Source organism: Copidosoma floridanum, unplaced genomic scaffold, assembly GCF_036245765.1.
Source record: "Copidosoma floridanum isolate Cflo_tuat_1 unplaced genomic scaffold, Cflo_Japanese_pri ptg000033l, whole genome shotgun sequence".
Taxonomy (NCBI): Eukaryota; Metazoa; Arthropoda; class Insecta; order Hymenoptera; family Encyrtidae; genus Copidosoma; species Copidosoma floridanum.
Window position 1 is genome coordinate 793,662 of NW_028321910.1, and position 21,946 is coordinate 815,607.

Sequence of the window (21,946 nt, forward strand, 5' to 3'; positions counted from 1 at the left end):
CCTGCGCGGCAGAATACGTGGCGATGTGTGATGCAAGGCAGGAGCTGATAGGATTGGAACACTCAATCAGCTTAATGCTGTCATACATTATGTTGCCTGCGGACCTTTGGTGTGATAACAAAGCCGCCGGAGCAAGTGCTAATATAGATGGTGGCAAAAGACTCAGACACATGACCGAGATCAATGCTCACTATGTTAAGGAATGTGTATCCCGAGGAAAAATAATCGTTAAATGGATTCCATTCAAGGAACAACTAGCAGACAATTTTACAAAACCCCTGCCGTTTGAACTGTATAAAAGACTAATGAGAGAAATTTTGAATGTTAATCAGTGTAAATTGCATGATAATTAAACTTGAACTTGAGATAGTAAAATTAATAAATTGATAATAGATAGATAATGATAGTAGACATGCCGATTAATGTATTTTTCTGTGTATGTTTTAGCTTTTCGCAATCAACCCCAATGAGTGATCAAGAAGCCGACGTGTTCCACATCTTCAGCTGATTGCTTATTCATTTGAATACGATTACTCAGTGTTAATATTCCAATATGTCTTTCCTTTTTTTCATTTTATATTGTTTTGTTAAATTCAGATACGAACGGGAGGGAGTGTTAGATGTATATTTGGCGCTCGTAACTGAATTCTAACGCATGCGCAATAGCAAGAAGACGAGACGCCGTGACGCTGCACTTCAGCGTCTAATACCTATAGTTTACTCACTCTCGCGCAGTCAGTCAGTCTGTCGATACGCACTCCCTGCTTTTCGTATTTTCCTTTTGATTTGATCTTGCTTTATTTCAGTTCAGCTTACGATTGTATCCTTGATTGTAAAGACTAAAGATAGCATACACTGAAGATAGTGAGAATAAACGTGTCCGTGTTTTATAATAAAAACGACAGTGTTGTACATTTTATTGCCCGATCACATACCCACACATCCATACTGCTAACACTTAACTAGTATCAGAGATTGTAAAAAGCAATAATTTGAGGATGCAATAACATCGATGTTAGTATCAGATGTACCTTATGAGGACGTCAATTCTTTCTCATGTATCGAATCCACTCTGGCTAAGTGGGTAAGACACTTGACTAGGGGTTCTCCGGATCAGGTTCAAATCCCCTTAGTGGAGGTAAGAGATGCTTTTTTTTGTATTTACTAATTTATATCAGCTATTCTAACAGCTTTTATGCATAAAAAAATTTTTAAGTTCACCATGTATGTATTTAGATAGTAATTGAATACGTTTAAACGACTGATACACGAAGTCTTATAAGAACTAACATAAGAAATTACATAAGATCTTATGTTAGTTCTCGGTTGATAAGCAAATGTAAGTTCTGACACAAGTTGTGATAAAAGAACTTATATGAAAACTTACGTAAGAACTAACATAAGAACTGACATAAGAAATTATATAAGAAATTACGCAAGAACTTATGTAAGACCTTATGACAAATTTTTAGCTGGAGCTCACACGAGTCAAGATTTCCCATTGAAACAGATTAATAAAAACCTCGGACAGCCAGCTTTAATTATCCTTTTAAACTAACTATTTTAAAAAATTAACAATCTGATAACTGATAATCATAAGTTTTGCATTTAAGAATTTTATCTGAATGCTTATGTACATGGTTTTCAATATCTAAGTGATTACATTTATGCTTTATTGTAGCCTCCCCGATTGTACTCTCCAGTTTTGAAGTGTCCAGAGATACTCTCCTTTACCTTATAATGTCATCGGTTGGAACTCTTATTTCTATGAATTTTTTTTGCATTAGCTATCAGACTCGAAGAAATCTGAGTTTCTGGCAACGTAGGTATATACTTTTATAAAAAAATCTAGTATTCGCTTTTCGAAAATAGTATCCCTACTGATTGATATTTTGTAATCACAAATGTAGTTTCATCTGTATTTACACTTGTAAAGTCACTTGGAATTCCACTTGGAATGCCACTTGGAATGACACTTGAAGTTTCCAATCCAAAATCCCATGTGGAATTCCAAGTAGAATTCCAAGTGACTTTACAAGTGTAAATACAGATGGAATTACATATGTGATTACAAAATATCAATCAGTAGGGATCATATTTAGAGTAGTAAAAAAAGTACTTAAAACGTCGTATCTTAAAAGAAAATCGGAGGGGAGATGGAAGATGCTATTAAATAATTTTAACGCATTTCTGAAAAAGGAATGAAGTATCAAGACATACGAATGGAGAGTGCTTAGTCAATATACAAACCCTATCACAAATTTCCAGTCGTTTTTTTTGCATCTTTTACAGACCGAGGAAAAAAAGGGATAATCATATCATACTTAAGGACATTTAGTAAATCAGTAGAAGTGTCTACTTCAGTAACATCGGCATCTCAATACATTTGTATCAATTATTAATTACATAGCTAATGTTATGCAAAATGATGGTCGTATAAGAATGCCGAGGTGATTATAGCCTAAAACGTAACTGTAACAATCACGCGCTGAAACTGTCCAGCTTCAATTCTCAAAGAATTATAATAAATTTAGACTTAAACGGTTTCTCAGAGCAAAAGTTTTAAGGAATCCTTCATCATTTTGCATTAAATTAGCTGTAAAATTATTCATTTATAAAAACGTAAGGTAAAAGTGAGTAACAACTATCAGTAACGTAGGAATTCCCGGTAATGAAACAAATGCCCTCAAAATATTTCATACAATACTGATCTCATCAATATATATATATATATATATATATATATATATATATATATATATATATATCTTTAAGTTCTAAGACGCTACAGTAATGGAGCTAAAACTAGCCTCACGTCGGAGTAGCCTTACCAGGGACGAATTGGGCCTGAGGGGCCCTGGGGCATAAACTTTTTTTTATTGGCTTGAGTATGCCAAAAACCGATACATATTATTATTTCCATTCACCCACGTACGCGTGCTATGGGTCTTTGAAGCCGTGAAAGGCCACCTGGCACTAAGTTTTCCTTTAATGCGTATACACATGTACACGAAAAATTCGAAAAAAATTTGTGATTTATTTAAAATCTATTGCGCCACTTTCAAAACAAATGAAATTTATTTTTATTAGTCCAACATGCAGTATCTATAAGTTCTCGAAGCCATCAGAGGCTGCCAGGCTCGGAAAACACTGGGTTTTCCTTCGATACGTATACACATAAACACCAAAAAATTAGAAAACAAATTTGTAATTTTTTAAAAACCTATTGTGCCACTTTAAAATCAAATAAAATACATTTCTATTAATTTTGCACACAATTTTTATGAGTTTGTCAATCTTTGAAAGACCACCAGGTATGAGAAATATAGTTATCCGCAGATACGCGTACACAAGTATTCGAAAAAAAGTGGGAAAAAATATCTAACTCTTTTTTTTATGTTTGTGCCGGGATAAAAATGAATGACATATGTTTCTACTATATGTACCCACAATTTTGATGTTTTGTAAGCCGTGAAAGGCGACCAGGCTTCGGAAATCACGAGTTTTCCATAGATACACGCATATTTATGCGTATTCTAAAAAATTAGAGAAAAAATTTCTCTTTTTTTAAACTTTCGACCAAAGATAAAAATGAATCATATATGTTTTAACAATACTCACCTAAAATTCTAATGCATTTTACAAGCCCTAAAAGGCTGCCAGGCTTTGAAAAACAAGAGGTTTCCGTAGATACACGTATACGTGTATGCAAAAAATGGGCGGAAAATTTCTAAATTTTTAAAAAACTTTTGTGCTGCGATACAACTTCATTGATATCAAAATTGTGAGTAGGTATGGTAGATACCGAGGTAGGTACCGAGGTACTCGGTAGATACATATTTCATTCATTTTCATCCCAGCACAAAAGTTATAAAAAAATTAGAAATTTTTTCCCTATTTTTTTTAGGACACGCATATAAGCGTATCTATGGAAAACTCTTGTTTTCTTAAGTCTGGCGGCCTTTCAAGGCTTCAAAAACTTATAAATACTGTGTGTAGGACTAGCATTAATCTATTCTATTCATTTTCGAAGTAGCACAGTAGGTTTTAAAAAAATTGTGAATTTTTTTTCTCATTTTTTGGTGTGCATGTGTATACGTATTATTGGTAAACTCAGTGTTTTCCAAGCCTGGCGGCCTTTCAAGGCTTTGAAAACTTGTAGATATTGTGTGTAAGACGAATAGGAACGTATTCTATTTGGTTTCATAGTGGCACAATAGATTTTTAAATAATTCTGAATTTTTTGCTAGGTGTTTCGTGTACATGTGTATAGGTATCGAAGGAAAACTCAGTGTTTTCCAAGCCTGGCGGCCTTTGATGGATACGAGAACTTAAATATACTGCGTGTAGGACTAATATACATTTGTTTTATTTACTTTTAAAGTGGCAAAATGGGTTTTAAAAAAATTAAAAAATTTTTTCCTAATTTTTTCGTTTACATGTGTATACATATCAACGGAAAACTTAGTATTTTTCAAGTCAAGTAGCCTTTCACGGCTTCAAAGACCCATATGAGTCATACAGGGTGAATAGCAATGATATATGTATCAGTTTTTGGCATATTTAAGCCAAGAAAAAAAAATTTTAAGCCCCGGGGCCCTTTCGGCCCAGTTCGTCCCTGGTGAGGCTATCTGGCGTGGGACTAGTTTCAGCTCCATTATTTACTTTGTAAACACCTACTTTTAATAGCCATTTGTAGCTTTTTATATCTACTTACTAGTTGAATATAGCTATAATCTAGGGTGATTGTAGCTTTTTAAGGTAGTAGTCGATCAAAAACACTTTTCTTACGATTTTTCTAAAATTTTGTGCGTGCCTTAAGATTGCTATTATTTATCATGAGCCAAAATTTGAAGAGGCTTAGCGGTATAGTTTTGGAGATATTAAAGTTTTAATGTTGAACTTTTAACACAGGAGGTATAGGAAAGCGCTGGATTGGGGGTCGATTTGTGAACGAAATTACTTATATCTCTAAAACGCTTCTTACAATGTTTCGTAAAAAATAGTATGATATAATTTATATTATAAAGCAACTGTGGTTCCAATTTAAAAGGGCTCAGCGGCATAGTTTTGTTGTTCGAGCTTTGCAAAGTTGATAAATTCAGTGAAATTCGCTCCTACAACGTTGTCATTTTTCGAGATAGTTGTCGAAGCGATATATATAGTATACACATACGCTACGGCGCATTATGGCACGCACTGTAGAGTGCTCGACTAGTACCTTAATATAACCATAGCTATACATTTTTGACTGAGAAGGCACTGTTATGTAAGTGTCGTGTTTTAAATACGATATTTATTGCTAGAGAAACATTTTAAAACCAGGATGTATCACATCCACATCCTGTACTGTAGTGATCTTTAAAACGCCTACACACATGAAAAAGACTACAAACATTGTTTGAAATCCAAATAAATTTTTAAATAAACATATTAACCATTTCTAAATGTTATTATCTAAATTCTAAGTATCATTTGGAATAATTTTACAGATTTGTGAAATGTGTGAAAGAAAAATTCTGCTTGAAGTGTGAGAGTAAAACTTTGGGACACAAAATGCAAAAGTCAACTTATGTACGTTAAAAATTTTTTAAAAAACTTAAAAAGTAAAGAAAATCAAGTAAGAATGTAAAAAAAAAGAATGTTGTAACATACTGTGAATGGAAAACGATTAGCAATTAAGGTTGAAAAGTTAAATTATCATGAAACAAGTTTCTTAGATACATACTAATTGTATAAATTAAGAGCATAAAAATAACTGCACAAGTATATCAATTGATGCAGTAGAATAGGTCCCACAAAATTATTATAAAACAATAAAATACGTTATGTGTACTAACTTGAGAGTTAGTTGACACACAGGCTTCCGAAGAGTTAGGTGACATGGTTGGTAATACTCTTTCTAAGCCTCTTGGGAGTACGTACATTGCTGCCGTCATTAGCCATGGAAGAGTCACTGTCAGCATTTGTAGAATTTCTAAGACAATTGTCCCTGCACAAAACATATCAAATACCTTAATTTCAATCAATCGGTTACAATTAAAAATGATGAAAGTACTGCGTACCTGTGATTTTTTTGGAAAGTTGATGCAGTTGTGGCAAACAGCTGCCCACAATTATTACACTTGGCTTTTGCTTTCTCTTTTGAAAAAAACCATATCGAAAAACCACGTAGTAAAACCATGTGAAAAAACCACATGTTTTCATGTGGTTTTACCACTCCGTTTTCATGTGGTTTCTTGTCTCAAATCCCCATGTGGTTCTAAGGTAAAACTATATAGTTTTTACAAGCTTTTCTTTTTATAAAAGAAATTATTTCTACTTAAACTTAACTATTTAAAAATCTTAATAACGCATCAACAATAAACGAAAAAAAAAAAAAAAAAAAGAAAAAAAAGCCTCTGAGGTTGCTTGAACTTTAACTTTGGCTAACAGATTCTTAGCCAAGTATCTTATCCATTGGGCTAGACTAAATTTGATTCTAGTTATCAATTTTGTGTCCTTATAAGGTACAGAAGATATAGTATTCTATTATTTGTATTTGTACATAACTATTTGTTTACATACAAACCACAGGAAAATCGTGTGAATTTGTGTATGTTTTAAGATATTTGTTTCCGAGATAAAATGGATACGGCAATTGAACCTTTAATTTAATTTGCTGATTATACGTACCAAAATGATACAATCTTCATACGTTATCCAATAATTATATTAATATTTAATAAATAACTAATCAAAATAATAATTGATATTTTTTGCTATAAATTTAAGAATAAAAAAAAACAGAATAGTAATAAGTAATTAAGCATTATAATTTTTGTAAAGCTTACGGGAAGATATAGATGTAAAAGGTCTAAACACGAAGGAAGTATAGGTTATACTGCGGCAAGGGGGAAAAAGAGGGACAGAGCGTTTGGCAGCATCAGCGCCTCGAAGTTTTCGGAAGAGAGAAGAAAAAGAAAATAAAAACAAAAACGCCCGTCTGGCTCGTCTCAGAGGTTTTTTTCCCCTTTTTTTTTTGCTCGCGCGGCCAGCGCAAGAGCAACCGCCCGCACAGGTTTTGGCTGGAAAGACACTAGAATCTAGTGACTAGATGCGAGGTCCGACGCGTGCGCCAGGAGAAAAGGCAGATGCAAGACGTGTTTCTTTGTTGTACGACCTCAATCAAAAATTTATAGCTATTAACATGCGTATAATTATAGCTATAACTACCTATAAAAAGCTATAATAATGTATAAAATTCAGCTATAAATATAGCTATAAACTAAAGCTGTAAATTTTTCACAAATAATGAATAAAAATTAGTTTAAAATCAGATTTTTTCAACATATATCGATCAGTACAGATAGTATCGTTCGTATGATGACAGTAAAACTGGGGGCCTGAAGTATTTTTAAATAAGTAGAAAAAAAACAAGAAATCATATACAATTTCAAGTTTTTTAAAAATTTTTTAAAAATACTTTAGGCCCTCAGTTTTACTGTTATCACACGGATGATACCGTCTAGACTGATCGATATATGTTGAAAAAATCTGATTTTAAACTAATTTTTATTCAAAATTTGAGAAAAGATTACAGCTGTAATTGAGAGCTATATTTATAGCTGAATTTTATACATTATTATAGCTGTTCTAAAGGTAGTTATAGCTATCATTATAAATATAATTTATAAGTATAAATATAGCTATAAATTTCCAACTGAGAAACTTCGGGTCGAGTGAAAAAAAGAACAATGACAGTTCGCCGTTTTACTTACGACAGATCACGTCGGGGTCACCAATTTGGAAACCGCTGGGTATGCTCGTGCTTACCCACGAATAAGAGAGTAGCACAGGGTGCAAGAAGCTCGACCACACTAGGCTCTGTTTAACGTAAAGGTTCATTTATTGCAGTGTTGGGATATAGGTATCGGCCAGACTTGGGAATTCTCTAGGACCCAACCTATCTGACGTGGAAGGCGGAAAATCACAAAATCAAAAAAAAATAGTACCGCAGGCGACGCGCGAGATTCAAATGAGGTCCAACAACACGAGCATCTATCACCTGATGACCAAGTGTGTTTACTGACCACTCTGTTAAAAACATAATTATTATTAACACAAGCGCCTATCACCTGATGACCCGGGGCGCTGACTGTCCACTCTTTTAAATAAATAATTATAAATAAATAACTCAAGCGCCTATTAGCTAATAACCTAGGAAGCTTACTGGCCACTCTGTTAAATAAATAATTATTATTAACACAAGCGCCTATCACCTGATGACCCGGAGCGCTTACTGGCCACTTTTTTAAATAAATAGTTATTAATGAATAACACAAGCGCCTATTACCTAATAACCTAGGAAGCTTACTGGCCACTCTGTTAAATAAATAATTATCACTAACACAAGCGCCTATCACCTCATGCCCCAGGGCGCTTACTGGCCACTCTTTAAAATGAATGAATATTAATAAATAACACAAGCGCCTATCATCTGATGATCTGGGGAGCTTACTGGCAACTCTGTTAAATAAATAATTATTATTAACACAAGCGCCTATCACCTGATGACCTGGGAAGCTTACTGGCCACTCTTTTAAATAAATAATTATTAATAAATAACACAAGCGCCTATTACCTAATAACCTGGGGATCTTACTGACCACTCTGTGAAATAAATAATTATTATTAACACATGCACCTATCACCTGATGATTCGGGGCGCTTACTGGCCACTCTTTTAAATAAGTAATTATTAATAAATAACACAAGCACCTATCACCTGATGACCTGGGGAGCTTACTCAGTGACTTGGGGCGCTTACTGGCCACTCTGTTAAATAAATAATTTTTAATAATACGATCGAGCGCCTATCACCCAATGACCTGGGGCACTTACTGGCAACTCTGTTGAATAAATAATTATTAATAGCACAAGCGCATATCACCTAATGACCCGGGGTGCATACTATGGCTACTATTAAATAATAATTTATCAAGTAATTACAAGAGCGCCAATTAAAAAGATCTTTGTAGTACTAGAAAAGCAGTCAAAATTGTGATATATTCACATATATATTATCAATCAACTTTTTATTATTTAATAGTATCGCAAATAAGTGTCCTGGATCATTAGGAAAAAGGTTCTTGACATGTTTATTAATAATTTTTTATTTACTAGATTGGCAATTAGCACTCTAGGTTATACGGTGATAGGTGCTTCTGTTATTAATAATTATTTATTCATCCGAGTTGCCAGTAAGCGCCCCGTCTCATGAGGTGTTAGGCGCTTGTGTTATTGAAAATTATTTATTTAACAGAGTGGCCAGTAAGCGCCCCGGGTCATTGGGTGATAGGCGCTTGTGTTAATGATAATTATTTATTTATCCGAGTTGCCAGTAAGCGCTCCGTGTGATGGGGTAATAGGCGCTTGTGTTATTAAAAATTGTTTATTTAACAGAGTGGCTAGTAAGCGCCTCAAGTCACTGAGTGATAGGCACTTGTGTTATTCATTAATAATTATTTATTCAACAGAGTTGCTAATAAGCACCAAGGGTCATTGGGTGATAGGCGCTTGTGTTAATATCAATTATTTATTTCACAGAGTGGCCAGTAAGCCCCAGGTCATTAGGTGATAGGCACTTGTGTTATCTTGATAATTATTTATTGAACAGAGTTGCCAGTAAGCGCCCCGGGTCATGAGGTGATAGGCGCTTGTGTTATTTTAATAATTATTTATATAACAGAGTGGACAGTAAGCGCCCCGGGTCATAGGGTGATAGGCGCTTGTGTTATTTATCAATTATTATTTATTCAACAGAGTTGCCAGTAAGCGCCCCGGGTCATGAGGTAATAGGCGCTTGTGTTATTAAAAATTTTTTATTCAACAGAGTTGCCAGTAAGCGCCCCGGGTCATGAGGTAATAGGCGCTTGTGTTATTTTAATAATTATTTATATAACAGAGTGGCCAGTAAGCGCTCCGTGTGATGGGGTAATAGGCGCTTGTGTTATTGAAAATTGTTTATTTAACAGAGTGGCTAGTAAGCGCCTCAAGTCACTGTGTGATAGGCACTTGTGTTATTCATTAATAATTATTTATTCAACAGAGTTGCTAATAAGCACCAAGGGTCATTGGGTGATAGGCGCTTGTGTTAATAATAATTATTTATTTCACAGAGTGGCCAGTAAGCTCCCCAGGTCATTAGGTGATAGGCGCTTGTGTTATTTTAATAATTATTTATATAACAGAGTGGCCAGTAAGCGCCCCGGGTCATAGGGTGATAGGCGCTTGTGTTATTTATCAATTATTATTTATTCAACAGAGTTGCCAGTAAACGCCCCAGGTCATCGGGTAATAGGCGCTTGTGTTATTAAAAATTTTTTATTCAACAGAGTTGCCAGTAAGCGCCCCAGGTCATGAGGTAATAGGCGCTTGTGTTATTAAAAATTTTTTATTCAACAGAGTTGCCAGTAAGCGCCCCGGGTCATGAGGTAATAGGCGCTTGTGTTATTTTAATAATTATTTATATAACAGAGTGGCCAGTAAGCGCCCCAGGTTATTGGGTGATAGGCGCTTGTGTTAATAATAATTATGTTTTTAACAGAGTGGTCAGTAAACACACTGGGTCATCAGGTGATAGATGCTCGTGTTATTGGACCTCATTTGAATCTCGCGCGTCGCCTTCGGTACTATTTTTTTGATCTAGTGATTTACCACGTCAGGGTCCGTACCATATTACTTTTTTTTGCTTTGCAGTTTGCAGGCCTATGTTATAACATAGGCCGATGTACTGAAAAATAGTTACATGGTACGACCCCAGATAGGTTGAGTCCTAGAGAATTCCCAAGTCTTGCCGGAACTATATCCCAACACTGATTTATTGATTGAAAACAGAAATGCGTGTGTTGCTCGCGCAAGCCAAAACCGGACTGACTTGCTGGTCGAGGAGTTGCCAGCTTAACTAGCGGCGTATCTCGAGCCTCGATTAACCGCTCGGTGGCGCTATCTGATGAGTACCGAAGATGTCGCGCAGCGTTGGGTTAGGGTGCCTGTACATGGGCGTCTTGCAGTCTGGAGACTGCCAGCCAAAGCTTCGGCGGGCGATTCAATTCAAATTGATAGAGATCAATATTTTTTTTTTCTTGCATTCCGTACAAGAGACACCTTGGTTTCAATGAAACTAAACTCTGAAGTCGTATTTTGATTTTAGAAACTGGTTTTAGTAAAAAGTTTTAAAAAATTTGGAGTCAGTATAACAAACGACTAGTCGGTAAACAGGAAAATTGCAGTAACAGGCTGCCAGCAAAAACTAGTCATTTGTTATACTTACTCGAAATTTTTTACCAAAACCAGTTTCTAAAATCAAAATACGACTTCAGAGTCTAGTTTCATTGAAAACAAGGTGTCTGTTGTACGGAATGCAAGAAAAAAAAAAATATTGATCTCTATCAATTTGAATTGAATCGCCCGCCGAAGCTTTGGCTGGCAGTCTTCAGACTGCAAGACGCCCATGTACAGGCACCCTTAGGCGGATTCAATATCGGAACTTGATGTTCCGCCGAGCAGACAGCACAGCAGTGAAGGGGTATTGCCCATTGCCAAAGACGCGTGAAAATTAAAAATTGTAATATTATAACACAAGTGCCTATCACCCAATGACCCGGGGCGCTAACTGGACACTCTTTTAAATTAATAATTATTAATAACACAAGCGCCTATTACCTCATGACCCGGGGCGCTTACTGGCTACTATTGAATAATAAATTATCAAGGAATTACAAGAGCGCCATTTAAAAAGATCTTTGTCGTACTAGATAGGCAATCAAAATTGTGATATGTTTACATATGTTATCGATTAATTTTGACTAAGCGCCCTGGGTCATTAGGTCCCGATGCATTAGAGGAAATTTTTCGTTTGTTTGCCAAAAGTGTAGTTTTAATGAAAATCAGTACGGAAAAAAAAAGTACTGCAATCAGGCGGATTGTACTCGTCTAGTATACATTTATATGGTTGCAAGCCTCCTCGCATCCGCGATCATAACAAAGTCCTATAACCTCTGACGAGCTGTCAAAATTGAAGCAGTGTGTGGCAAAAACATTAATAAAAGTTGTTGTATAAGTGGTTGTCACGATAAATCTGCGAAATGTTGTTGTCTTTTCATAGATAAAGAAATGATTTCATTTCGTTCCTCTGCACTGATACTTTGGTATTTTTTATTGTCCGGAGAAATCACAGATGGAATACGAAAAAAAGATTTCGCAGATTTATCGTGACAACCACTTATACAACAACTTTTATTCATGTTTTTGCCACACACTGCTTCAATTTTGACAGCTCGTCAGAGGTTATAGGACTTTGTTATGATCGCGGATGCGAGGAGGCTTGCAACTATATATATGTATACTAGACGGGTACAATCCGTTTGATTGCAGTACTTTTTTTTTCCGTACTGATTTTCATTAAAACTACACTTTTGGCAAACAAACGAAAAATTTCCTCTAATGCATCGGGAATCGCTATTGACTATATTTCAAATTCGTTATAACTGGATCATGGTAAGCACAAAAAATAAAATGTTTTTCTAATCAACTTTATGTCCGCGATAATTTCATTCGTTTTTTTGCATTACTTACCAAGTGAAGATATAAAAAATTTAGTGTTCATTCGATAGCTTATTAAAACCTGAAGTTTTTAAACGCATTATCATTAGTTGGGACGTCCTCGTGAATTTCACAGCTGGTTTTTCACATTTGGTGCAAATTTGAAAAAAAAACCCTGTGATCGCGCCATCTTGGAATGACGTCACAAGTGAAAATACCTTCCCACACTGTCAAGCCACTGTCGAGCAGCTAATCAATGCAGAGAGCAGAGAGAGATGCAAGACCAAAACAGTCGTCTTCCTCTGTCTACTGACCGTACGCTTCCACTTACAGAAGAAAATATACAGTTCGCTTCCTCTATTATACTATCTCTATGGTTGTAACTTGTAACAAATGGTCAAATTTACTCTGTATTCTGTATAAAATATTGGTACTTATAAGAAAGGTCAATACAATAACATTCAATTCAACAAGAGACCGTTTCGGGCTGGCTACACTTCAATCCTGCGAACGAAAAACGAAAATCTCGAACAAATCTAATAGTAAGTAGCATAAAATCAATATGCAACATTGAATGGCTTGTCTTGAATAAATCTTCATATTTCTTGAACAGAGATTAACATGGAGGTTCTAAATAAGCTTCGGAACACAGTGAGCAATACAATGAGCAGCACAGCACATAGCCTGTCTCAACTGTCGAGTGTTTTACCAGGTAACCCAGTAACTCGAGAATTCGAAGTCACGGCCCATATCTGCAGCGCAGGTCCAGGGCTGCTGTGGAAAGTTTATAATGGGTACAAAAAGTCCACTAAACAGAAGGCAGCTATATTTTTATTTGAGAAAAGATTATTGGACCAATGGTCAGAAAAGTCTGTAAGAGACAGCGTGGTAGAGACACTGAAAAGAGGCGTGGTTCAGCTAACCAAGCTTAGGCATCCTCAGATACTTACAGTACAGCATCCTCTAGAAGAATCTCGAGATAGCTTGGCCTTTGCTACTGAGCCTGTGTTTGCTAGTCTAGCTAACCTTATGGGATGTTTAGATAATATATCTGCACAAGCACAAGTTACTCTGAGGGACTATAAGTTATTGGAGTTAGAGATAAAATTTGGGCTGTATCAGTTAGGAGAAAGTTTGACCTTTTTGCACAACGATGTAAAAATGTTGCACATGAATCTGTGTCCTGAATCTATTGTTATCAATGATCATGGAGACTGGAAGATCTTTGGTTTCGATTTTTGCGCTATAAATCAGTCTCATAACGAGAAGGTTTTAATTTGATTTCATTGATAGCTTCATATTTTATATAGTGAAGGGCTAATACATTACTGAAATTTGTTTTAGCCAAACTGGTTGCATCTTGATTATAATTCAATACCCAGCACTGTTAAGACTTCAATACACTATCAAGCTCCAGAATGCATAAAAAACAGCACAATAGGTCCATCCAGTGATATCTTTTCTCTTGGCATATTGATATGTTATCTATATTCACCTAAAAATCCTTTCTGGAATTCAAAAAAAAACGTATTTAATTACAAATGTTATATAGATGAGCTAAAAACTATAATCTGCTCGACAAGAAATTTTGATTTACCAGAAACGTTGAAAAAGACAGTTAAACTTATACTTTATAGTGATCTGGAACTTAGACCAGATGCACATCAATTTATAAAGGTGTAAATCATTCTATGTGGCTGAAAAATATTAACACATAATTAACGATATTTTTATTGAAACATATTACAGATTGAATATTTCAATGACATTGAAGTAAAGACTTTAATTTATTTGGATAAACTATTTCAATGGGATAATCTCCAGAAATCTCAGTTTTACAAAGGCTTGCCTCAAATTCTCATAAAGTTTCCAAGGCGAGTGGTACTGCAAAAGATTTTACCAGCTCTACAAAAGGAGTTCGTAAATACACCCATGATTCCATTCCTGCTTCCAACTATTCTCCAAGTTATGGATGATTGTACCAATGAAGAATTCACCAAACGAGTTCTTCCTATGTTAAAACAAATTTTGGTCATTGAAGAACCGCCTCAAGTAATTAAAATACTTTATTTTTCAGATGTCAATTTTTGATAAGCTGTCAAATTATAATACTAAATTAATTCTTTTTTAAACTTTCCAGATCAGTTTGCTTCTATTGCAAAAAACAGAGCTGTTATTAAAATGGTGTACACCAGATATCGTGAAAAATTTCATTGCTCCTATGATGATAAGATCACTAGATTCGAAACACGAGCAGCTTCAGGAACAGTGTTTGGTAGCCCTACCATCGATTGTAACAATTATCGATGTCACCTACATAAAGAACTCTATCATTCCTAGGATGCGTAAAATATGCATGTCTGGCAATAATGGTACTCATAGTCTTGGAGTGCGCGTAAACTGTCTGTTGTGTTTGTCTAAATTTATAGAAAATCTTGATTCCTGGATAGTTAGAGAAGAAATTTTGCCTTTCTTACAGCAGATACCCTGCATGGGTGAACCACCTATTTTAATGCCAATGATAGGTACTTATGCAATATTCTTCAATTAAATGCTTGATTGTAATCAATTTGATTATATTATTAATGAATGTAATATCGTTTTAAGGAATATATAAACTAATTGTTACAAACAGTAAGCTAGGAATTAGCAAAGATACATTAGCTACAAAGGTGTTACCTTTTTTGTTACCGCTTTGTGTGGAACAAAGCTTGAACCCAAAACAGTATGAGTTGCTGGTTTCTTTAGTTAACGACATGATCACACAAGTAACAATGGAACATCGAGAAGTTTTACAGCAGCTCCAAAAAACAAGACAGTTCCACGAGAACATGACGGACACAATAAATAATATGACTATTAATCCTCTCTCAGAAAATGTGTTGTCATCCACAAATCCTTTGGGGACATTCGAGAGTAACTCGTCGTTTCGGACACTGTCCCAGAGTAAATCGCTAATCCCGCAGTATCAGACTTGTAGTTTGGATGAAAAGATTCGGTAAAGTTGCTTTTGTTCTTCATATTAGCATTACTATAAAAATTTTGCCAGTATTAATTTTTAATGAAAATAACTACAGGCTAGCTAAGCAGGAAGAGATAAGTAAGCAAATTAGTAATCAAGCTCCACTCACTCCAAGCATAACGGCGCCAACGTCTGCAAAACCAAAGGTCAAAGATCTGACCGACACTCTACTAGCCAACAACATGAACCAACTTAATTGGTCATCTCCGAACAAAACTTCGGCTTTCACGAATTCAACACCTAACTACAAAAATCTGCAAACCAACAGCTTAACACATGCCACAGCACCTCAGTCCTTTGTCAACCCAATACCTCAACAGCAGAGGCAATCGTCCCAAGTAAATTGGAACTACCAAACAGTTCACATAAGTTCAAATACTTTTCAGCAGGGTCACAATGTAACACCAAACACTGGCTGGATAACGCCTGCCATGATGTTGCCTACCTCGATGTCGCTTTCAAACATTAGTTCCCAGAATCAAACGGCAATGACAAAACTCTCATCTGAAGAGATAATGGATTTTTTAAAATAAAATTTATATTTGTAATATGATTGAGTACTAATTTATGACACGTAATCATGTTTGGAACTTTTTCCTATGTATGAGTACTTTGAATGTTGTACCTACATAGGTATGACGTAATTTTTTTGCAAGACCACAAGTTTTAATGAAATTAATGAAAATCAATCTCATGACAGTCAATTTCATTCACACAAAATTATTGTGCTTAAATTTTAATACAACTTTTAAAATCTATACTAATATAGTTCAGGCCTAATTACTGTACGATCTTTAAACGATTACTAATATACTTAAAGGATCATGAATTTTGATTCATTTTGTAGTTATATGGACGTTCACAATTCACAAGTTTCACAACCTTCGTTGCGGGGTATGCGTTTCAGGGGGGAGGACTTGTATACAAAGTTACAAAGTCTTATAAGAAAGGAAAGGTTGGTATATAGCATTGCCTATAGCAAGATATACATGTATAGGTACGTAGCGACGCCTGGGAAGGTGGGAAGAAGACAATTCCAGGGACATGTACTGCGAGCAAGACTATTCCAACTCAGTGCTGTAACGAAAAGAAACCCACCACGTTATATTGCGTCGAAGAGAATCCCTGAACTCTGTAATGAGACGAAAACAATTCCAGCGAGCTGTACTGCGACGAAAATAATTCCTCCATCCTAACTTGCAATCAAAATTATTACTCTGCGCCATGCAGTGATGAAGAAAATCCCAGCGCCCTTTGATATGTGACGAAGTATCACTATGCCATGCTGTGACGAAGGAAACGTTGAGACTTTGTTGAGAAAGTAACATAAAACAATCAAGTTAATATGCTAGCTGGTAAGTTTAAACATTTCTAACCCCAAGCTTCCCAAAAGTACGAGGCTGTCTGGGTTGACCTGTGTTAATCATCAAAGAATGAATAAATAAACATATATGAATGATAGAATAATGTAATTTGGTAGTGAATTAAAGAGGATGAGTAAAAGAAAAGAAGTGACGTCACTTATGTAAGGCCACAAATATTTTCAAAACATAGTAGGTATGGCCTTTGTTGCAATAATTGATACGTGCCATATAAAACCTAAAAGATTTCAAAATTGTCAGACATAACATTGTGTTTGAACTTATTATAAATGGGGAAAGAACGCAATAGTAACGAATGGGGGGAAGGTGGAACAGAACGAGTGACAGCGCCAACTTCCAACTATATTAATATTAGTAGTAAATTTTAGTATAGTGGAAAAATAATTAACAAATTTCGTACAAAAAGTACATTTCTATTTTATAAAGATACAAAAATCTTAACTCACTATTTATTCATAAGAAAATAAAAGTTCAAGTATAAATTAATACTAATGAACATTATCAAGAGATCAAAAGGAGTTTACCTCTGAATATACATGTTGTACCTATAAGTTGCTGACAACAAATAATATCGCACAATGACAATTAACGTAGTTAAAACGTTTTAGAAACGCAAAAAAATATTTGTATACATCATAATCTACGATCATTTCTTCATATGGGCTAAGTTGATTTAAATTCTTCAAATTTTGTTTTGGGTTATTAGAATGTAATTGAAAATTATCATCTCAGAAATTACAACAAAAATTATTCACACCTTTCAGGTAGTACTATCGATATATCTCTAGTTGCGTGTATAATTTGATAAAAAAATGGGTGTAGAAGTTGTGTTAAAACTACCAATACTTGAATAGTTATTGTTAAAAAATTATGAAAAAATAACATCTAATCGTTACTGTATTTTGTTACATACAGTATATCATATACCAAAAGTCAAACAAATCTTATTCACCCACAAAAAATTGAAACGTACTCATAAAAATTTTACAAAAAATTTGTGACTAGGTTTAAGGAATTGTATAGTTAAAATTTTATGATGTAACCGCATGTTAAAAAATCTGTGGGTAAATTTTCAAGCCTTAACATTTAGAAAAAGTTAAAGAAACAGTTTCGATAAGAAGCATCATACTGTGGTCTGTTATTTTTTTTTACTGTTTTTCTATTGAAAGTTATTAATCAATAAACAAGTACTTAAGCGATACTGTAAACATTCACTTTTTTTCCTTATCATTTTTATTAACAATAGCTTTAGTGTAATCCGCGTTTAATCCAGCAATATGTCATTTTTTCACAAGCATCTGTGATTGACCTAAAAAAACGAAAATAGTAGTCAAAGTACCGACAGTACTACCTTAAAAAGGAATTTTTTCTCGCGAAGTCACTGAAGTTTATAATACTTATTTATTCGCACATCGAGTAGTTTCGTATTTATTTACTTACCTATACAATATTCTAGCACAAATTAATCTAGCTGCATATTACTTATAATTAGAGTGTAAATACAAAAATTTAATTAATATTGTGTTTAGTAAATGTACAATTTTTTTTCAATCTGATACTTTTTAAATTTAATTGTGATAATATTGTCACTCTCAAAATTTTTCTGTAGAGTTCCTTATTAATATTTTAATTTGAAGTGATGCCCGCAAGCTACTAACTTCAGCGAGATCTAATTATCGCAGTGGAATATTAAGTTAATCATTTTGTACACAATACATATCCGTATTAACTTAGCAGTATTTACAATTATGATGCAGTCTTTGTTTGAGTACATAAATAATTTCATTAAAAAATGCAAAAAGCCTTGCTTTTCCGTCTGGTCTACCAACGCTCTTAAAATTACGACTTAATAATATTGATTTAGAAAAAATCACAATGATGGTAGATCGGAAATATACTCCTTAATGATCATAAGACTATAATTCGTGTTAAAAATCACACTCACTCATCGCTTGTACAAAATTTCATGTAAATCTAGGCATCTAAAAATATTAATTTACTCACTTATCTTTAAAACATTTACATTTTTTTTTATATATATATATAAAAAATCACCTAGTCTACAAATACGACTCTAAAAGTTTTTTTTCGGCTAACTACTACTACGTGGTAAAATTGCGCGTAAGTATACGCACTCAGTTAATTTGAAATGATCAGAAGAGGTTAAAAAAAGAAAAAATTACGAAGGTGCGAGGTACCTCGTGCTTTGTGGTAAGATCTCATTCATATTGACGGCCTGATGATGCAAACCGGCGTTATCTTTAAACACGTGCTCGTGAAGCATGGAGAATACAAGTTTGCTTGAATCTGGCATATTTTGAATTTGTTGGAACAGCTGCTGTGTTTTCGATTCCGGCTTGATACTCCCCTCTTTTAGAAAGTTATTAAGATCTGGCCTGAGGAGCATTGAAGTTGTTGCCGTAGTATTCATGGTCACACTTGCTTCATTAGACACCGTAGAGGGGACCTTCTTCACTTTGGGCTTTCTGATACCTAAATGTGTTTGAGTGTGCTTACTTAGATGATCTTTGCGCGAGAACGCTTTGTTGCAGATCTGGCACAAATAATTTTTGTCGCCTGAGTGAGTGACGGCGTGCCGGGTCAGATGCTCGTTACGTTTGAAGGCCTTTGGGCATACTTTGCACCTAAACGGACGCTCATCCGAGTGGCCACGTATATGCTGATCCAGATGCTCCTTGCGCTTCAGCATTGCTCCACAATCCGTGCATTTGTACTTTCGCTCCTGAAAAGAATGTTAATATTTACCGTCCACGCGTTGTTTAAGAAAATCAAATTGTACAAAAAAATAATACCATCAAGTGCTTTTGCATATGATCATTAATATCGACTTTTTGCTGAAACTGGCTGCTGCACTCTGGGCACTGATACAAAGGGCTACCATCAATAGATAGAATTACTTTAATCTCACCCATTTTAGCTCTAAATTGGGTCTTTTTGGCAGGTTTCGAATTACCAGTTTCTACTTTTTGGGTAGCTTTATAATTCTGAGTGAGGGTTTGGGTTTGAGTATTAACATTACTGTGATTTTCAGATTGACTTTCCATATGAATATTTACGTCATTTGGATTTAGAGTTAAAACTGTGTTGTCACTTAAAAACTGACTACTATCATTTAGTGCTGTCTTATAAATTTGAACACTAGGAATGTTTAAAATGTTATTCTGAACTTGATCACTTTTGGGTTCATCCTCTTTTTCTCTTTTTACTTGCTCTGACTGAATTTTTATTATTTGTTGGAGTGATAGAGGGAGTGTCCCTGACCGGATATTTTGTAAGTATTCTATAACTAAATTTTGCTGTGACAAATGATCCTGAATCATACAATGCAATAATTAACTTAAAAATCAATGAAATATAATGAAAAACTCACGAGAAAATAGAGACTCACATTGTTAGTATCTTCTGATTCATTTTTTACATGATGTACATCTTGTTTTTCAATATTTCCATCTTGGGCCACATACATGTTCTGAATAATCTTCATAGGCAAGATCTGGGACTGCACATTTAGAATAGCATTATTTTGATTACAAGCAGGAATGTTTAATGATTGCAAATTTGGCTTTTCACAGAACTGTACAAAAACATTGGGTTCAGCTAAATTTAAGACTGTATTTTGGTATTTGTTGTGCATATTAATCTGAAACGTAAGACAAATAAAAAATCAGTAACCCCATAAGTTTTGATACAATTTATGCATATGATAATAAGTAGAAAGAAAAACGAAGAAAACATGCAATAGCTTACAAAAATTTGTTTGGTATTGGTATCTGCAGCAGTCGTGTAAACAGTACTATGATTTGAAAGAAGAGGATCACTGCTAGATGATACATAACTAGGTGTTGTTGTACGAACCGAAATCTCTGAAAACTGAGGTAGTGCACTCTGAAGACTTTGCTCAGTGAAGTTCATCTTGACTATTTGACAGAGAAGAGATCATGAACCAGTCTTAATAATGAGTTAAACTGCAAAAATCAAGAAAAAAACTCAATGAAAACAGTAACAACCTTTAAGATAATATAAAAATTGTGCTTGCTTTTTAGAAAACTGAAATCATGCTACCAACCCCTTACGTACTTAAATATTTTTATTTGCGTTACATTCAGAACACAAAACACTAACCTCTAAATGATCAGAATCAAAGATTGAAGTACTATAAATACGAATGCTACAAATTACAAGGCAAGAAAAACATTAAGGCACACACAACTTTTACAATGCAAGAGTATCTTTCTCAGTGGCATACTGATCAGTAAAATACAAGTACTCTCTCGTGCTATATTCATTCTCCAAGTTATAAATACGAAAGACACCGGCACTTATTGCACAGTTTGATTAAAAGCTTAAATAGATATCTTAAAGACTACAAAATTAATATCCTTACCAAATGATCGAATAAATATTTTAAGTGTCTCGTCGGTATTGTAGTGAAGAACACGAGAGGGCATTCCCTCAGACGGTAATTACGCTGTTTATAATTCAAATGCAAGCAAAGATGCAAGAAAAATATATAATTTGTGCGAAATTCTCACACTTTTTGCGGGATTCCAAGCTTCCTACAGACGTACAGACTACAGACTCGACCACGTTCCGACCAACACACTTGTGCAACTGTAGCATGCTGTGTGCTGATGTGTAGCCACTGTACCTACTTTTAGACGTATAGACCTTCGTCACCTTCGTGTCTTCGCAAGTTCGCAGTGCCAGTGGGGCTCTATCACGGCTTTCGATATCTCGCAAAAGTCAGTATTTTTTTCGATAATTTACATTGGGATCAGAGGTGGGTCGTGTATAATTTGTCGTGTCGTAAGTGCTTTCACGACACGTCGCAAATGTATGTATTAAATGTAATTTTTGAAGTCATTTGCGACGTGTCATTTATATCGCAAATGAAAATTTGCAAATATTTAAAAAGGCCTGTGATTGTGCCACAAGT

At 34.8% G+C, this 21,946-nt stretch overlaps 2 protein-coding genes across 4 annotated transcripts; one reads left to right on the forward strand and one right to left on the reverse strand.

Moving 5' to 3' along the window:
* The first annotated feature begins 12,502 nt into the window (after positions 1-12,502).
* Positions 12,503-16,191, forward strand: LOC106641869 (SCY1-like protein 2). Its single transcript, XM_014356442.2, has 8 exons — positions 12,503-12,540; positions 12,696-13,127; positions 13,199-13,854; positions 13,930-14,262; positions 14,335-14,637; positions 14,726-15,110; positions 15,193-15,583; positions 15,663-16,191. The coding sequence occupies exons 2-8, from the start codon at positions 12,959-12,961 to the stop codon at positions 16,138-16,140; spliced, it is 2,715 nt and encodes a 904-aa protein (XP_014211928.2). The 5' UTR covers positions 12,503-12,540; positions 12,696-12,958; the 3' UTR covers positions 16,141-16,191.
* A 1,322-nt stretch (positions 16,192-17,513) lies between these two features.
* LOC106641872 (uncharacterized) lies at positions 17,514-21,622 on the reverse strand. 3 transcript variants are annotated; one of them, XM_014356446.2, is made up of 5 exons: positions 21,543-21,622; positions 20,758-20,975; positions 20,399-20,650; positions 19,803-20,321; positions 17,514-19,732 (listed from the first exon to the last, which is right to left on the reverse strand). In XM_014356446.2, exons 2-5 carry the CDS (start codon positions 20,920-20,922, stop codon positions 19,169-19,171), a joined length of 1,500 nt encoding a protein of 499 aa, XP_014211932.2. In that variant the 5' UTR covers positions 20,923-20,975; positions 21,543-21,622; the 3' UTR covers positions 17,514-19,168. The 3 variants fall into 3 exon arrangements, with proteins under 3 accessions (XP_014211932.2, XP_014211930.2, XP_014211931.2); XM_014356444.2 differs by having other exon boundaries at positions 20,758-20,927; positions 21,395-21,622; XM_014356445.2 differs by lacking the exon at positions 21,543-21,622 and adding an exon at positions 21,395-21,479.
* Positions 21,623-21,946: the final 324 nt, after the last annotated feature.

What these genes read in the sequence shown, in the direction of transcription:
- LOC106641869 (XM_014356442.2), top strand. Translation starts at nt 12,959, where the DNA reads ATGGTTGTAACTTGTAACAAATGGTCAAATTTACTCTGTATTCTGTAT. An exon ending in AATCTCGAACAAATCTAATA is followed by an intron (nt 13,128 to 13,198) that starts GTAAGTAGCATA and finishes TTTCTTGAACAG; the next exon opens with AGATTAACATGGAGGTTCTA. An exon ending in TCATTGAAGAACCGCCTCAA is followed by an intron (nt 14,638 to 14,725) that starts GTAATTAAAATA and finishes TAAACTTTCCAG; the next exon opens with ATCAGTTTGCTTCTATTGCA.
- LOC106641872 (XM_014356444.2), bottom strand. Translation starts at nt 21,458, where the DNA reads ATGCCCTCTCGTGTTCTTCACTACAATACCGACGAGACACTTAAAATA. An exon ending in CCAATACCAAACAAATTTTT is followed by an intron (nt 20,651 to 20,757) that starts GTAAGCTATTGC and finishes CTTACGTTTCAG; the next exon opens with ATTAATATGCACAACAAATA. An exon ending in ATATGCAAAAGCACTTGATG is followed by an intron (nt 19,733 to 19,802) that starts GTATTATTTTTT and finishes CATTCTTTTCAG; the next exon opens with GAGCGAAAGTACAAATGCAC.